At 41.7% G+C, this 17,626-nt stretch overlaps 1 protein-coding gene across 5 annotated transcripts in view; it reads left to right on the plus strand.

Moving 5' to 3' along the window:
- Positions 1 to 17,626, plus strand: part of LOC117514130 (histone deacetylase 4-like) — a 289,818-nt gene that overhangs the window by 256,880 nt on the left and 15,312 nt on the right. For all 5 annotated transcript variants that reach the window (XM_034174436.1, XM_034174429.1, XM_034174444.1 and 2 more), the window contains 5 exons: positions 6,991 to 7,124; positions 7,213 to 7,315; positions 13,232 to 13,278; positions 15,857 to 15,964; positions 17,538 to 17,593. In XM_034174436.1, coding sequence (XP_034030327.1) covers positions 6,991 to 7,124; positions 7,213 to 7,315; positions 13,232 to 13,278; positions 15,857 to 15,964; positions 17,538 to 17,593 — 448 coding nt within the window. The remainder of the gene's footprint in view (positions 1 to 6,990; positions 7,125 to 7,212; positions 7,316 to 13,231; positions 13,279 to 15,856; positions 15,965 to 17,537; positions 17,594 to 17,626) is intronic.

Consider the following 17,626-nt stretch of genomic DNA (forward strand, 5'->3'; position numbering starts at 1 on the left):
GTATCCCCCCCCCCAATAAAACAAAACTGCACCTTTCAGAGTGGCCTTTTATTGTGGACAGTCTAAGGCACACCTGTGCACTAATCATGGTGTCTAATCAGCATCTTGATATGGCACACCTGTGAGGTGGGATGGATTATCTCAGCAAAGGAGAAGTGCTCACTATCACAGATTTAGACTGGTTTGTGAACAATAGTTGAGCGAAATGGTGATATTGTGTATGTGGAAAAAGTTTTAGATCTTTGAGTTCATCTCATACAAAATGGGAGCAAAACCAAAAGTGTTGCGTTTATATTTTTGTTGAGTGTATGTACAGACATGAACACATGCAGGACCGGACAGCCAGGTCAGAGCACAGCTGCTGACCAGAGACACAAATGACACATCAGTGCATGTGTCAGAGTACAAACACACTCTTGTGTTATGTGACCACTATTTTTTAGTTATTTGTTATGTAATTGTGTATATTAAGTACTACACTACCTACATACACATGTTGGTGTGTGCGCTGAACTGACAGGGGGCGTGTCAGCCGACAGCCACAGCTGTCGAGATCTCTGGTTCTCAACGTCCCGGCTGGGGGACATGTACCGTGTTCGGATGGACATGAACTTACAACTGTCCAATGTGATGCACGTGTGTCTGCTTGCTGTCCTCACGTGGACATACATAAAAACATATATCGCTGTTGCGACGGGCTGCCCCAGGTGAAATGGACCGTCAGATCATAACACGCAGCTGGTGATCTGAATGTCACGTCACCCACGTGAGCTCTGTTCTACATGACGTGGTGTCTGTCCTGTGGCGCGCCATCCACAGGACACGCGTGTCAGGCCAGGCACACACGCGGGGCCAGCTGGACACATCAGACCAGCAGATGTGAACATAAGAGTGCACTACTTCATTCATATCATTTCATGACTGTACGTCTGTGACCATGGGTCATCTACAGAGGAACAGATGGTTCATACTTGTATTGTTTGCTCGATGAGAGGCATTCAATACAATGTGTTTTTTTTTATGGTGTGCAGATTTTTTTTTTTTTTTATACGTTTATCTCCTTGTTGATTTCAGGTATTTTACACACCTTTTATAGGACAGCAATGGTAGCGCAGTGGTAAAGTTTGTGGTTGGCAGTCAGAGCTTTTGTAAATTGGAGTTTCAAATCCCGTGGGTGGCATGTATTTTTTTCCACAGCAGCTGTGGGATGTGTTTTTTTCCGACACCCCTAGTTCACAATAATAGTAGCATCTGCTGTTGACGCTACAAACTCAAAACTATTATGTTCAAACTGCTTTTTTAGCAAACCTGTGAATCACTAATGTAGTATTTAGTTGTATAACCACATTTTTTCATGATTTCTTCACATCTGCGAGGCATTAATTTTGTTGGTTTGGATCCAAGATTTTGCTCATTTACTAGTGTGCTTGGGGTCATTGTCTTGTTGAAACACCCATTTCAAGGGCATGTCCTCTTCAGGATAAGGCAACATGACCTCTTCAAGTATTTTGACATATCCAAACTGTCAAACATATCCAAACAATCCTTCATGATACCTGGTATGCGATATATAGGCCCATCACCATAGTAGGAGACAGTGATGTCTGACCAATCTGACCACTTTTTTTAGTAACGAGTAATCTAACGCGTTAATCTTTCCAAATCAGTAATCAGATTAAAGTTACTTCTCCATGTCACTGTGCGTTACTATTATTTTTCATTGTGGGTCGATAACAGCATTAAACTTGGTCCGTGGGCAGGAGGTCGGGGTTCGACTGAACTGCCCACTTTAAGCGAGCTGTGAGCTTTTCATCCGCGGTTTTTTGCAGCTGCTCGACTCGTCCTCACCTCTTAAAGCGCGGTGATCAGCACACCTGCACTGAACTTTACAAAGACATTTTTATACTTTTTTCCTCCTTTATTTAGAATTCTGAGCTGAGCCGCTCTGTATCTGGTCGTTAAAAACAGCTGATCCTCCGCGACGCGTCAACAACTAACACTATTTTCCACTCAAATGCACCTAAACTCTCTTTCTGAGGACCACATGATGTGAAAACGCAATAAAACTTTCTTACCTGTAAATCTGGTCCTGTTTTCTGCATAAATAAATGTTATCCATTCTTTGTGCTCAAACACCAAAGCAGGGGCGAATCTAGATGGAATGGGGGCGTGGGGCAAGGATGTGCCCCCTCCCCCACAACACCCCTAGATTAAAGGTGCAATTTTGAAGCCGTTTTTTACTACAACTAATATTGCTTAAAATAATAATAATTTCGACAAGTAAAATGTTTAGAGAGAATTTAAATGTTAGAAAAATGTTAGAATTTAATAGTTACCTTTATAAACAATGTAGGCTCGAAATTGCAAGTTTTACTGTTACAGTGCTGTCAACAGTTAAATATGAGGTCAAGAAAGACGTCTTTATTTTACTTTTTATAAAACAAGTATTTATTTTCATTGAAGTCAAGAAAGGGTGACTATAAAGTGAGTTTTGGCAAAACAGGTATCATTGTCATGTTGAGGTGGCAGAGGGTTGTTGTCGGCAGCTGGGAAAAGTAACTAAAAAAGTAACTAGTAATCTAACTTAGTTACTTTTACAATTGAGTAATCAGTAAAGTAACTAAGTTACTTTTACAATTGAGTAATCAGTAAAGTAACTAAGTTACTTTTTCAAAGTAACTGTGGCAACACTGGTAGGAGAAACATGCCCATATCATGATGCTTGCACCACCATGCTTCACTGTCTTCACTGTGAACTGTGGCTTGAATTCAGAGTTTGGGGGTTGTCTCACAAACTGTCTGCGGCCCTTGGACCCAAAAAGAACAATTTTACTCTCATCAGTCCACAAAATATTCCTCCATTTCTCTTTAGGCCAGTTGATGTGTTCTTTGGCAAATTGTAACCTCTTCTGCACATGTCTTTTATATAGCAGAGGGACTTTGCGGGGGATTCTTGCAAATAAATTAGTTTCACACAAGCGTCTTCTAACTGTCACAGCACTTACAGGTAACTCCAGACTGTCTTTGATCATCCTGGAGCTGATCAATGGGTGAGCCTTTGCCATTCTGGTTATTCTTCTATCCATTTTTGATGGTTGTTTTCCATTTTCTTCCACGTGTCTCTGTTTTTTTTTTTGTCCATTTTAAAGCATTGGAGATCATTGTAGATGAATAGCCCATAACTTTTTGCACCTGCGTATAAATTTTCCCCTCTCCAATCAACTTTTTAATCAAACTACACTGTTCTTCTGAACAATGTCTTGAACGTCCCATTTTCCTCAGGCTTTCAAAGAGAAAAGCATGTTCAACAGGTGCTGGCTTCATCCTTAAATAGGGGACACCTAATTCACACCTGTTTGTTCCACAAAATTGATGAACTCACTGACTGAATGCCACACTACTATTATTGTGAACACCCCCTTTTCTACTTTTTTTACTAATAGCCCAATTTCATAGCCTTAAGAGTGTGCATATCATGAATGCTTGGTCTTGTTGGATTTTTGAGAATCTACTGAATCTGCTGGTACCTTGTTTCCCATGTAACAATAAGAAATATACTCAAAACCTGGATTAATCTTTTTAGTCACATAGCACTACTATTATTCTGAACACTAATGTACCTCCACACAACCCTGCAGAATTGATGTAATATCAGTGAGAAAGATGGTTGATGAGGTATACAAAGTGAATATTGTCTGTGAGGGAGAAAGCGTTTCTGCCCAGAAATATACAAAATCAGCAATAAACCATTATTTTGTAATTGAAGACCTTAGTGCTAAAAGCACAGAAATCACAAAATAACAGACTCATACTAGAGCACCACACTCATAGAACACAAACCTCCACCAACACAAGTCTCCAATTCCACAAAATTTCGTGTTGGAAAGAGGTCAGAGTCCTGTTAGAAGTGGCTTTTCATAATATGTGATCAGATGTCAGGAGTAAGTATTTTGCTGAGCAAAATTTACTCTGCTGGGATAACACTTGATCCCAGTCTAAATAGAGTAAAAAACACTATTGTAGAGTAAAATCAGCTCTACTGGTGTTGCCGACCGAACGATTAATCATTCTAAACATTATATAGCTTTGGACATATCGCAGAGAAGGTAAATGCATTTTCTTATTAAATTTCACTGTATATGACGGCTGATGAGAGATTATGGAGTGTTACTGTCGCTTTAAGGACTGCCCACGGAGCCGGACGGCGCGCTGCACCCCGAGCCACCGTCGTCAGCCTGTTTCAAGATGAAAACTTCCAAATTTGAGCCTCTGTTGACCCAGGACGTCGTGAGAGAACAGAGAAGTTTCAGAAGAGGTCGGGATCAGCAGTTTATCCGGACATTCCACTGTTAAAGGAGATTTTGTAATGAAAGACGTGCGGATGGATTTGCGCGTCGGCACCCAGCCGCTCATGGTGCGGTGCCACAGAAAAACACCTCCGTGTTGATAACCATTCGTACGATTCAGGCGGTTTTCGATGGCTTTCAGTCGAGTGAGTATCCGAGAAATTGTTTAACAGCTGGGCACGTTCAACCTTGTCCTGTAATGCTTCCAACGGAGGTGTTTTTACTGTGGCGCCGCGCGAATCCGTCCGCACGTCTTTCATTAAAAAAAATCTCCTTTAACAGTGGAATATCCGGATAAACTGCTGATCCCGACCTCTTCTGAAACTTCTTTGTTCTCTCACGACGTCCTGGGTCAACAGAGGCTTAAATTTGGAAGTTTTCAGCTCGAAACAGGCTGACGACGGCGGCTCGGGGCGCGGCGCGCTGTCCGGCTCTGTGGGCAGTCCTTAAAGTGACAGTAACACTCCATAATCTCTCATCAGCCGTTAAAATTTTCACCGAAAACCGTCTGAATTTCTCGGATGGTGTCCACTTGGATGTGCCTTACAGTTTCATAAAAAATTTTGATCAAGCAAAGCGCCAGTCTCTCAGGAAGAAGTCAGACAAAGGAATTCCGACGAGGGGGGTGGACCAGTGCTCACTCAAAGCCTGCCCACAGGCGAATGACGCAACCGACAGGCGTGAAAAAACTCACGCATTCGCACGAGGGTTCAAGCTTGCCTGACACAATCACACGTGATTCAAATCCATATAGTTTTTGAAAAAATAAAAAGGTCGGTTTCTTTTCTAATAGACCTCGTATAGCACTCATGAGTAGCTTTTAACCTTTGGGTGAATATTGCGCCAAAAGGTACATCGGGAATGAGTTATTTACCTGTTACCACTCAAATTTCCACTAAGGACATTATAGAGGTTGAAAAAAATCAAGTAGCATTTTGTTGTGTGTGTGTGTGTGTGTGTGTGTGTGTGTGTGTGTGTGTGTGTGTGTGTGTGTGTGTGTGTGTGTGTGTGTGTGTGTGTGTGTGTGTGTGTGTGTGTGTGTGTGTGTGTGTGTGTGTGTGTGTACATGGTAGGCTATCTCAGCTCCCAGTCTATAAAATTGGAACCTCCATCCAATTTTGGGGGTTATAGGTAAATCCATAACAGAAAAATGAGAGTGACTGAGGGACTTTTGATATAATGCAAAATATATACCAAAATGGGTTTTTTAATATTAAATTCCAATGTCAACAAAATCTGCAATCTGGATTAGATCTGGACCAAACTCTGTCAGGTGATAGTGAGTGCCAGTCTGTACCTTACATTCAAATATGAGAGTGATTGGGGGCACACCTGATTTAAGATATTATGTAAAATATACATTAAATGGGGTTTTCAATATTAAATTCAAATGGCTACAAAATCTGTAATTCGGATCAGATCCGGATCAAACTTTATCAGTCAATAAAAGATACAGTCCTACATAGGTTCTCAAATATCAAAGAAATTCTATCTTTTTTGACAGAGTTATAAATTTGTGAAAATTCATTCGGTGTTAAACGATAGGGATTTTTCCAATTTTCCAAGATTTTTCCGGACTTTGACCTTTGCCCTATGACCTTGAAAATTGAATCAGGTCTTGTCTATCAAGCTATGAATCCCCTGTAAAAAATTTCATAATGATGTATGACAAATTGTGGGTTCCAGGCTGTTCACAAACAGACAAAAAACAAACAAACGGACAAAAACATAACCTCTGCCCAACTTCGTTGACGGAGGTAAAACTCAGTCATAACAACTTTTAATTTTATGTATTGCTGTGTAATTTTTGATGTCTAAAGTGTTTGCAGACAAGTTTCTAGCATTTTCAAACCGCATCGGTTGTGAGTTATGGCCATTTTTGTTTTTGGGTGTATGTCCTTTTTGCACCTGGCTTGGACTCTTGTCATGAAAATTAGGAAAGGCCTTAGTTACCTTTTGTCAGAAAAACTGTTTATTTCGATAAGAGTTTTGAATGAAGTAAATCTAATCCACCTCAGGCCAGTGTTTTTCAGAAGTGGTAAAACCTCAGCTGAAAGTTAAAGGTATTCAATTATGTTGTCATGAACACCATCATATGGCAGTCATAAACATAACACATAAAAAGTCTTGAAGAATAAGGATACTTCAAAGCAATCAAATGCTAGGATGGTTATATATTAACAAATGAAATGAAGTTGACCACACTAAACATGAAATATCTTTGGGTCATACTGTCTGCAATGAAACAGAAGTTAATCTAAGAATCACTAGGGTTTTTTTAAATGTGAATTTTTAAGACATGTCAACTTTTTTCTGATTTGAAGTTGTGCATGTTTAAAATTGTAAATATTTTGGATTATTTTAAACTTCATTACAAAGTTGAAAATGAAGTACATTTTTATTAATTTATTTTTAATTTTTATTTATTTCTCATCACCCATCCACAGTACCATCACAGCCCACCAGGGGGTAGCAGCATACACATTTGAATTGGCTCGCTGAGATGTTTCAAAATGTTTTTCCATCATGAGCCTTGATACCCTGTCCAAAGATGTTTGTTTAAACATTTGCTATGAATTGTAATTTACATGATGTAATGTATATGTCTGAAATGTGTACATCTGTGTTTATGTGCTCGTAACAGGTCTGGTGTACGACTCTCTAATGCAGAAGCACCAGTGCATGTGTGGAAATACCAACAGCCACCCGGAGCATGCAGGACGTATTCAGAGCATTTGGTCCCGCTTGCAGGAGACCGGACTCCGAGCACAGTGCGAGGTACAATGTTTTCATGTGTGGCATTGTCTCCACGGTGCACCTCACGCTGTAATTAACCGCATGTCTGTGTGTGTATGTGCGTGTGTAGTGTATCCGTGGGAGGAAGGCCACTCTGGAAGAGTTGCAGACAGTGCACTCCGAAGCCCACGTCCTGTTGTACGGAACCAACCCTCTCCGACAGAAACTTGATTGTAAGCTCACACACATTGTGTGTGCTTTTGTCACTTTGAAGAACATCAGTTTAACTCCCGAGAAATTCACCGGAAGCTTCATTAAATCCACAACTCGACAGAACCAAGCAACAAAACCTGCAGTTCCTCAAGTGGTCACTTGAGGCTGTTTCTAAACAATACCCATAGAATCCCATGTTGAAATGTCCAACTTTATTGCAGAAATACCCCCCCCCCCCCAATAAATAAATAAATAAAAAGGTTTTAGTCTCTATAGCTAGCTTCCACATTCATTACAACTACAAGGGGTAAAGTTCTATATATCTTAGTAGTTTAAGCCATTTTAAACCATAAACCTACGTACACTCAACAAAAATATAAACGCAACACTTTTGGTTTTGCTCCCATTTTGTATGAGATGAACTCAAAGATCTAAAACTTTTTCCACATACACAATATCACCATTTCCCTCAAATATTGTTCACAGACCAGTCTAAATCTGTGATAGTGAGCACTTCTCCTTTGCTGAGATAATCCATCCCACCTCACAGGTGTGCCATATCAAGATGCTGATTAGACACCATGATTAGTGCACAGGTGTGCCTTAGACTGCCCACAATAAAAGGCCACTCTGAAAGGTGCAGTTTTGTTTTATTGGGGGGGATACCAGTCAGTATCTGGTGTGACCACCATTTGCCTCATGCAGTGCAACACATCTCCTTCACATAGAGTTGATCAGGTTGTCAATTGTGGCCTGTGGAATGTTGGTCCACTCCTCTTCAATGGCTGTGCGAAGTTGCTGGATATTGTCAGGAACTGGTACACGCTGTCGTATACGCCGGTCCAGAGCATCCCAAACATGCTCAATGGGTGACATGTCTGGTGAGTATGCCGGCCATGCAAGAACTGGGACATTTTCAGCTTCCAAGAATTGTGTACAGATCCTTGCAACATGGGGCCATGCATTATCCTGCTGCAACATGAGGTAATGTTCTTGGATGTATGGCACAACAATGGGCCTCAGGATCTCATCACGGTATCTCTGTGCATTCAAAATGCCATCAATAAAATGCACCTGTGTTCTTCGTCCATAACAGATGCCTGCCCATACCATAACCCCACCGCCACCATGGGCCACTCGATCCACAACACTGACATCAGAAAACCGCTCACCCACATGACGCCACACACGCTGTCTGCCATCTGCCCTGAACAGTGTGAACTGGGATTCATCCGTGAAGAGAACACCTCTCCAACGTGCCAAACACCAGCAAATGTGAGCATTTGCCCACTCAAGTCGGTTATGACGACGAACTGGAGTCAGGTCGAGACCCCGATGAGGATGACGAGCATGCAGATGAGCTTCCCTGAGACGGTTTCTGACAGTTTGTGCAGAAATTCTTTGGTTATGCAAACCGATTGTTTCAGCAGCTGTCTGAGTGGATGGTCTCAAACGATCTTGGAGGTGAACATGCTGGATGTGGAGGTCCTGGGCTGGTGTGGTTACACGTGGTCTGTGGTTGAGGCTGGTTGGATGTACTGCCAAATTCTCTGAAATGCCTTTGGAGACGGCTTATGGTAGAGAAATGAACATTCAATACACGAGCAACAGCTCTGGTTGACATTCCTGCTGTCAGCATGTCAATTGCACGCTCCCTCAAATCTTGCGACATCTGTGGCATTGTGCTGTGTGATAAAACTGCACCTTTCAGAGTGGCCTTTTATTGTGGGCAGTCTAAGGCACACCTGTGCACTAATCATGGTGTCTAATCAGCATCTTGATATGGCACACCTGTGAGGTGGGATGGATTATCTCAGCAAAGGAGAAGTGCTCACTATCACAGATTTAGACTGGTTTGTGAACAATATTTGAGGGAAATGGTGATATTGTGTATGTGGAAAAAGTTTTAGATCTTTGAGTTCATCTCATACGAAATGGGAGCAAAACCAAAAGTGTTGCGTTTATATTTTTGTTGAGTGTATAATAAAGGGCATGGTTGATCTGAGTAACAGTACTGAAAAGGTAGTCAACCACTAGTACAGGGTTAGCAGCCTGCTAGCAAACTGCTACCAGGCTCTGTTGTTTAGGGCTGAAACGATTAGTCGAGTAGCTTGAATAATTCGATTACAAAAAATGTTGGCGGCAAATTCTGTGCCTTGGAGCTTTGTTTAATGTTGTAGTACATATGCCAGGGCTGTGTGTGGCGCTGTAACGTCCCAAGAAACAAAACAGAAGAACACTAGACCATGCCCATAAACCGTGTAAAGTCTAATCCAAAAGCTACCATTTTCCAATGCCACACACAGAGTAAAATTATGCCTTTTAAGAGAAAGAGGATCCACGCTGATCATCGGAAATAGACTTACTGCGCATTTAAAGTGAAACTGTGTGTTTGTCTATTTTTTTAAAACATACGGTCCGCGCTAGGTGGGGAGTGACTTGCCTAGCTGCCGGCCACTGTCTCTTTCAGCCCGGCGTGAGGGGATCAGCACTCCAAGTGTTGCAGCCATCCATTTTAAAATTAGCAAATATTTGCACAAAAAACAATAAAGTTTATCATTTTGCACATTAAATATCTTGTCTTTGTGGTGTATTCAATTGAATATAGGTTGAAGAGGATTTGCAAATCACTGTATTTTGTTTTTATTTACATTTTACACAATGTCCCAACTTCATTGGAATTGGTGTTGTAATTCTGACCAGAATCTGTGCAGCTCTTTGAAGCTGTGCACTTAGTCCCACAAAACATACAATATTATTATTATTATTATTATTATTACAATTTTTATTTCTATTACCTGATGGACAACTTCAGTTTACGCACCGGCTGGTGCTCATGCCAGAGAACCATCGCGTAAAACTCCAATGTGGAATGGAGGACGATTCTTGTTTCCTACCCGCAACAAGACAAGAGTCCCAGTTAGTGACTTTAATCCACACAAAGGTGATTCGCATTTGGCATCTTTAAATGGCCTTGAGAGAGGTTAATGAAGAAATTGCAGACCTGCTGCTTCTGAAAACCAGGGAAGCAGAGAACCAGCGAACAGTAGCTTGAAGTGCTGGTTTATTGCTTCAGGCTTCAAGCAGACCCGTTGCTGTCTGCAGTCAATGTAGAGAAATGATCATTTTCTTTATAAACACTGTCAAAAACAACGCCTGCTCCGGTGTCCTGAACTGAAGGACCGATAAGAGAATCGTTAAGCAAAAAGGCTGTTGATGTCAGTGGATCGAATCCCAGACAGCAAATAGATCTGGGCCGGATGTAGTCCAACATCTGGTACCAATCCTGAAAACAGATCTGGTCCAGACAGTTTTTGCACCCTGGCCCAGATCCGGCATGGCTCTGCTTTACAGTTCTGGAACAGATCCGGACCAGATCTGAACTGGATCCGCAAAAGACCAACCATTTACAGACCATATCTGGCACGGATCTGGGCCAGATGTGGACCGCATCACAGCACCGTGGCAGGAACAGGTTTTACAGGAGTAAGTTCTGTGGATCCGAGGAAACTGATTTGTATCTATAACACACAGATCAGTGTCCCTGGACTTATAAAACTTGATTGTCATAAAGAAACAAACCGCTTTGCAATAAGCATTTAAAAAAGCCTTAGTGACCTATCACAATTACAGAGTACAGAGTTTACAACCACTAATGGATAGTTTCTACCGAGTGCAGATAAAATTGCTTATCGTTATGCCCCATGTTCCTGCCACGGTGCTGTGATGTGGACCACATCTGTCCCAGATCCGTGCCAGATGTGGTCTGTAAACGGTTGGTGTTTTGCGGATCCAGTTCAGATCTGGTCCGGATCTGTTCCAGAACTGTAAAGCGGAGCCGTGCCGGATCTGGGCCAGGGTGCAAAAACTGTCTGGACCGGATCTGTTTTCAGGATTGGTACCAGATGTTGGACTACATCCGGCCCGGATCTATTTTCTGTCTGGGATCATTTCTTAGGGCCCTTTCACACACAGTGTGAAATTTGGATGAAGTGCACACTTAGTATGCATGACACAGGAATCATGTGCAAACCGTGTAATGTCGTCCCTGCCTCCAACGCCTCGTACACCTGTTGCTACAACTATTTGTGCACACAAGTGCCTGAAAGAAAAGTGCGCTGTGCGAACCCATCGCACCCTCTCGGTTGGAGATGCACCAGCATGTTGTGTGTTGGGGGGGGTTTGGCTGGACAAGGTTGGGTTGTTTTGTGTTTATTTTCCTTCCCAGGTGATTTGGGGCTGTTCTCTGAGGAAAATGTGCTGCAGAAGAGTCTCTCTCCTCTGTTACGATGATTGGCTGCACCTGTTGCATTCTCATGCGGCTCTCTATTAGGACAATCCACGACACCTGTGAAGTTCACGTGCAGATCTGAGGACTTCCAGCTGGTACCAATGTAGTGATGAAGAACTACATTTAAACCAGCAGTGAGTTGGATAAGATTGCCGGAGAATACGACCTTGTGACGACCGTGTGGGGACACTGAGGGCCGTTTCAGAGTCTGACATCGCGCCTGTGAAGGAGGACGAGGGTGAGAGGCAAACGTTGTCAGCACACAACAGAGGTGAATATTCTGAAAAGTTTATCCGTGAATGTAAATTGGCGTTTATACGCAACTATAAGTAATTATTGGTGAAAATTGTTTGGCGTGCTCCTCACGGCAGTGGCGTGCGGATTAATGATCCTCCACTAGCTGTGAGCAGCAGCCTCTTTGAACTAAGTTTGAAACCAGACCTAAACGTGTAGCTGATAAGTTTGCGTCTAAACAATATTTCGTAGTAATAAGTGTTGAATAATCTCATCTCTGTTCCTCCTTCGCAGAGTACAGTCTGGGAAAGTCACCTGGGGGGGGTGTTGGCGGAACTCCTGAGTCCTGAACGTTCGGACTCCGACTGTTGAGACGCTGAGAGAGCGCGCTGCCTTTTCACCTCACCAGAACTTAAATTATTTAGTATTTCATGTATAGCACAAAGGGATAAAAATAAATGTTTTCTTTTTGGAACTGCTTCTGATTATTTCATGCTGGGTTCAGTCAGATACTGGACCGCTCCTCAATCCGCGTCTTATCCATAACAAGCAGATGTGGGCATGAATGAGACGAGTGAACTGCTTCTCATTCATGTCATTTCATGACTGTATGTCTGTGACTATGGGTCATTTACAGAGGAACAGAACGGATCATATTTGTATTGCTCGCTTGATAAATGCAGTGTTTTTATATAGGAATGTGGTATTTTAATTTTTTTGTTGTGATAGTTCCATAACCTTCCTGATATGAGGCAGCTTTCAAAGAACGGCTCTGTAGCTCAGTGGTAAAGTCACTGACTGGGAATCAGAGCCTTTTGAAAGGCGTGAGTTCATGTCCCGATTGGTGTGTGTGTGTGTGTGTTTTTTTTTCTTGTTTTTATTATTATTCCACATAAGTGGCGCGATGTGGTCCCACAGATACAGGCTGGTTTTTTTTTTTTTTTTTTTATTATTCCACATAAGTGGCGCGATGTGGTCCCACAGGTACAGGCTGTTTTATTTATTTATTTATTTATTTATTCCACATAAGCGGCGCGATGTGGTTCCACATGTACCAGCTTTTTTTTTTTTTTTTTTTCTTCCACATAAGCGGTGTCATGTGTTGCACCAGGCACTGTTCCTGCTCAAAAGACACCGGCGCGTGCACGAACTCTTGCACTGGGTTCATGCACGCCTGCCCGTCAGCGTGAAGTTTCGTGCGCAATGTTTTGTGCACTAATTTCGATTTCGAACTGTTTCGCACTGTTTCGTCGTTTTCGTCCAAACACCGTCAAACTTCGCAGTATTTGTGAAGGGGCCATTAACAATACTTAAAAGGAACCGGTATTCGATACTCAACCCTACACATAATAAACACATGTTGCATGAAAGGTCATAAACTGTCATTCATTTTCCGTTTCCTTCTCTTTAGGTTCAATCACTCCAATGTTTGTACGGCTCCCATGCGGAGGGGTGGGGGTAAGTAGCACTCGTGTGTGTATTGACACATCAGCAGTGGTCTTTCAACGTGGCGTACTGTGCTCTTTTCTAAAATAAATCATGTGAAATGTACAAAGCTGCAGTGCGACTATAAGAAGTAAATGGATGAGCAGATAAATCACATTTGAGTCTAGTTTTTATGGCTGCTCTGTCTCCAGTGCCACATTATTTCTATAAGCTGTTGTTTTTGTTGACACTGAAATGCATTTTGCACTTGTGTCTGGTGTTTTCATGCCAGCACAGTATGCATGGCTCAAAAGATGGAAACTGCAAATAACATAACCCATTGCATGTACAGGACCAAAAGTCACCACGGGCAGTCTGCGGCGCTACACACATGCAAGTGACGTGCATGTATCACATGCCCCGTAGAGTGCCAGTAGCAGTATGTATGGCAGATTGTGAGTGAGGCCTAATAATTTTGCACACATTGATATGATATTGATACTTTAGGCCACCCTCTCCCTCATTGCACAAATACTTACAGTAGTGTTCAGAATAATAGTAGTGCTATGTGACTAAAAAGATTAATCCAGGTTTTGAGTATATTTCTTATTGTTACATGGGAAACAAGGTACCAGTAGATTTAGTAGATTCTCACAAATCCAACAAGACCAAGCATTCATGATATGCACACTCTTAAGGCCATGAAATTGGGCTATTAGTAAAAAAAATGTAGAAAAGGGGGTGTTCACAATAATAGTAGCATCTGCTGTTGACGCTACAAACTCAAAACTATTGTGTTCAAACTGCTTTTTTAGCAATCTTGTGAATCACTAAACTAGTATTTAGTTGTATAACCACAGTTTTTCATGATGTCGTCACATCTGCGAGGCATTAAGTTTTCTGGTTTGGAACCAAGATTTTGCTTGTTTACTAGTGTGCTTGGGGTCATTGTCTTGTTGAAACACCCATTTCAAGGGCATGTCCTCTTCAGCATAAGGCAACATGACCTCTTCAAGTATTTTGACATATCCAAACTGATCCATGATACCTGGTATACGATATATAGGCCCAACACCACAGTAGGAGAAACATGCCCATATCATGATGCTTGCACCACCATGCTTCACTGTCTTCACTGTGAACTGTGGCTTGAATTCAGAGTTTGGGGGTCATCTCACAAACTGTCTGCGGCCCTTGGACCAAAAAGAACAGTTTTACTCTCATCAGTCCACAAAATATTCCTCCATTTCTCTTTAGGCCAGTTGATGTGTTCTTTGGTAAATTGTAACCTCTTCTGCACATGTCTTATATTTAACAGAGGGACTTTGCGGGGGATTCTTGCAAATAAATTAGCTTCACACAGGCATCTTCTAACTGTCACAGCACTTACAGGTAACACCAGACTGTCTTTGATCATCCTGGAGCTGATCAGTAGGTGAGCCTTTGCCATTCTGGTTATTCTTCTATCCATTTTGATGGTTGTTTTCCATTTTCTTCCATGCGTCTCTGGTTTTTTTGTCCATTTTAAAGCATTGGAGATCTTTGTAGATGAACAGCCTATAATTTTTTGCACCTGCGTATGAGTTTTCCCCTCTCCAATCAACTTTTTAATCAAACGCTGTTTTTCTGAACAGTGTCTTGAATGTCCCATTTTCCTCAGGTTTTCAAAGAGAAAAGCATGTTCAACAGGTGCTGGCTTCATCCTTAAATAGGGGACACCTGATTCACACCTGTTTGTTCCACAAAATTGACAAACTCACTGACTGAATGCCACACTACTATTATTGTGAACACCCGCTTTTCTACTTTTTTTTTTTTACTAATAGCCCAGTTTCATGGCCTTAAGAGTGTGCATATCATGAATGCTTGGTCTTGTTGGATTTGTGACAATCTACTGAATCTACTGGTACCTTGTTTCCCATGTAACAATAAGAAATATACTCAAAACCTGGATTAATCTTTTTAGTCACATAGCACTACTATTATTCTGAACACTACTGTATGACCTGAGAATGCATAAATCCAATAAGCATTCAGGTTAACACAGGTTGGAGTTGGAAAATATGCACAGACACGATGAGGTCAGAATACTCAATTGCCTAATACTTGTGGATGCAGCGCAGTTTGTTTAACTCCAAAATGAAAACAGCAACATGAGAGAAAATTATGACATGCTTCAGCCTTTAGTATCTCTACCAACATGACGTCCTTGTTGAAGGCCTTCAAACTATGCTGTATGATGATGACTGACTTTACTCCACTGACACAGCAAAATAGTTTTCGAGAGAAGTAATTTCTCCATTTTGGGTATCAGTCTACAGGAGCACCACTATGATAACCAAAACTGTTCAAAAGTTGTGACACAGAAAATGTACAAGGGGATATAAGAACCTCTCTGTGCACTCTGATTCATATTTAATTTCGCTTAGGCTTTTTTTTTTTTTTTGCATCGCACTGATGTTCTGCACGTGAAAACACCAGCAGTATGTGCACACACCTAGATCCTTACACTGATCACCAGGCTTACACTCTTTAACAGAAATAGCCTAAAGGTTTTGTAATTTGTTTTCATATTGTGCTCAGGCATGTGGAATAAATGTTTGTGTTGCAGGTGGACAGTGATACCATTTGGAATGAGGTCCACTCCTCCAGCGCGGCTCGTCTCGCTGTTGGTTCTGTGGTGGAGCTGGTTTTCAAAGTGGCTACAGGAGAGCTGAAGGTAAGCATGACCACAAAAATCTGATTATACCTTCTGGTTCTCCAAGAGCTTTATTAGTCTGTGACTTTAGGAAATGCAGACACGGTGGAGGAGTCCATCATATTACACCATCAGGAAGTCTAATGGATATTTCTTTTTGAAATACATTTGATTAACATATGTCCTTGCAATTCGAAAACCTTGATATGATTGAGAGCACAAAGGAAAGTTGGTCTCCTTTCCTTCAACTTAAGAACTCACTGAAAAACTTCTTCTCGTCAGTATTTATCATTGTCCCCTGCAATTTAATAGTGTTTAAGATAAAACCACATCGCGCAGCTGCTGTGAAAATAAAACAAATTATAAAAAATACATGTCATCCACAGGATTCAAACCCGCATTTTCCTGTCAATGGGCTGCAGCGTGCGTGCGCTGCAGTCCGTCACCACAGCGATATATGTTTTTATTTATGTCCATGTGATGACAGCAAGCAGACACATGCGCATCACAGTGGGCATTTCTTAGTCCATGTCCGTCCAAACAGAGTACGTGTTGTCCAGCTGAGATGTGCAGAACGACAGATCTCGCCGGCTACACCTCCTCTCAGTTCAGCACACAGACCAAAGCCTCACTCGTGTGGCACTTAAACAAATTTCACATCCAACCCGACAGTGATTGTCTGCAGACTGTTGTCGTGTTAATAGTGCGAATGGCCACACATTTTCTAAGTGCCATGTGAGCAGTATTAGATGTTCGTGCGTGTCACGTGGAATTTGGCCGACACCTGCTACAAGAGGGTTTGATGGGCTCTCACAGTGCACACTCTCTTTCGGCCGCTGGTGTGCGCAAATAGTTGTAGCAACAGGTTTACGAGGCAGCTGCGATTTTATACGTTTTGCACACGATTCCAGCTTCATGCGCACTTTATGTGTGAAGCGGCCCTAAAGCACATCATTGCACAACAGTGATTTGTTTCAAGTCAGCTGGTTATAGAGCTTTTTGTTATGAGGCACCTTTTTTATGGAACAGTTTTCCAATTGTGAAAAGACCAGTCTGATTCTATGGACTCATTTAAATCTAGATTGAAGACATCTGTTTTCTGTTTCTTACAATTGACACTGTTTTAGTTTTTTATTTTGTACTTTTACCCCTGTTTTAATTGCTTACGGTGTATTTTATAGAATTTTATTGTTGATTTAGTATGTTTTAAACTTCAGTGCTGTTCGTTGTCATCAAATCTCTTGAATTGCTTTCTGTTGATATTAGTTGCCAGAATGGATGGTCGCCCAACTAAGTTGGGTCCCCTCTTTTGGACCTTGCTCTTGTGATGTGCCTTAAGACAACCTGTGTTGTGATTTGGCACTGTACAAATAAATCACATTGAATTGGTTTGTCCTATTTTATTCTGCGTAACTGGCAACATGACATCATACAAGCGCCAAATGGATTTGTGCAGCAAGTTATAGACCATGCATTATAGATTATGTAACATGCTTTATATTTTAGGAATAGATTTGTCAATATTATATTGTATTAATAAGTGATGGAATGTGATCAGTCCTGCTATGGCGAACAGACTGTTCTGTCATTCCAGAATGGTTTTGCCGTGGTCCGTCCTCCTGGACACCATGCAGAGGAAAGTACTCCAATGTAAGTCCAAAGCCAGAAGCACACTCAGTTAGC

The sequence above is a fragment of the Thalassophryne amazonica genome, chromosome 1 (assembly GCF_902500255.1).
Source record: "Thalassophryne amazonica chromosome 1, fThaAma1.1, whole genome shotgun sequence".
NCBI classification, from domain to species: Eukaryota; Metazoa; Chordata; class Actinopteri; order Batrachoidiformes; family Batrachoididae; genus Thalassophryne; species Thalassophryne amazonica.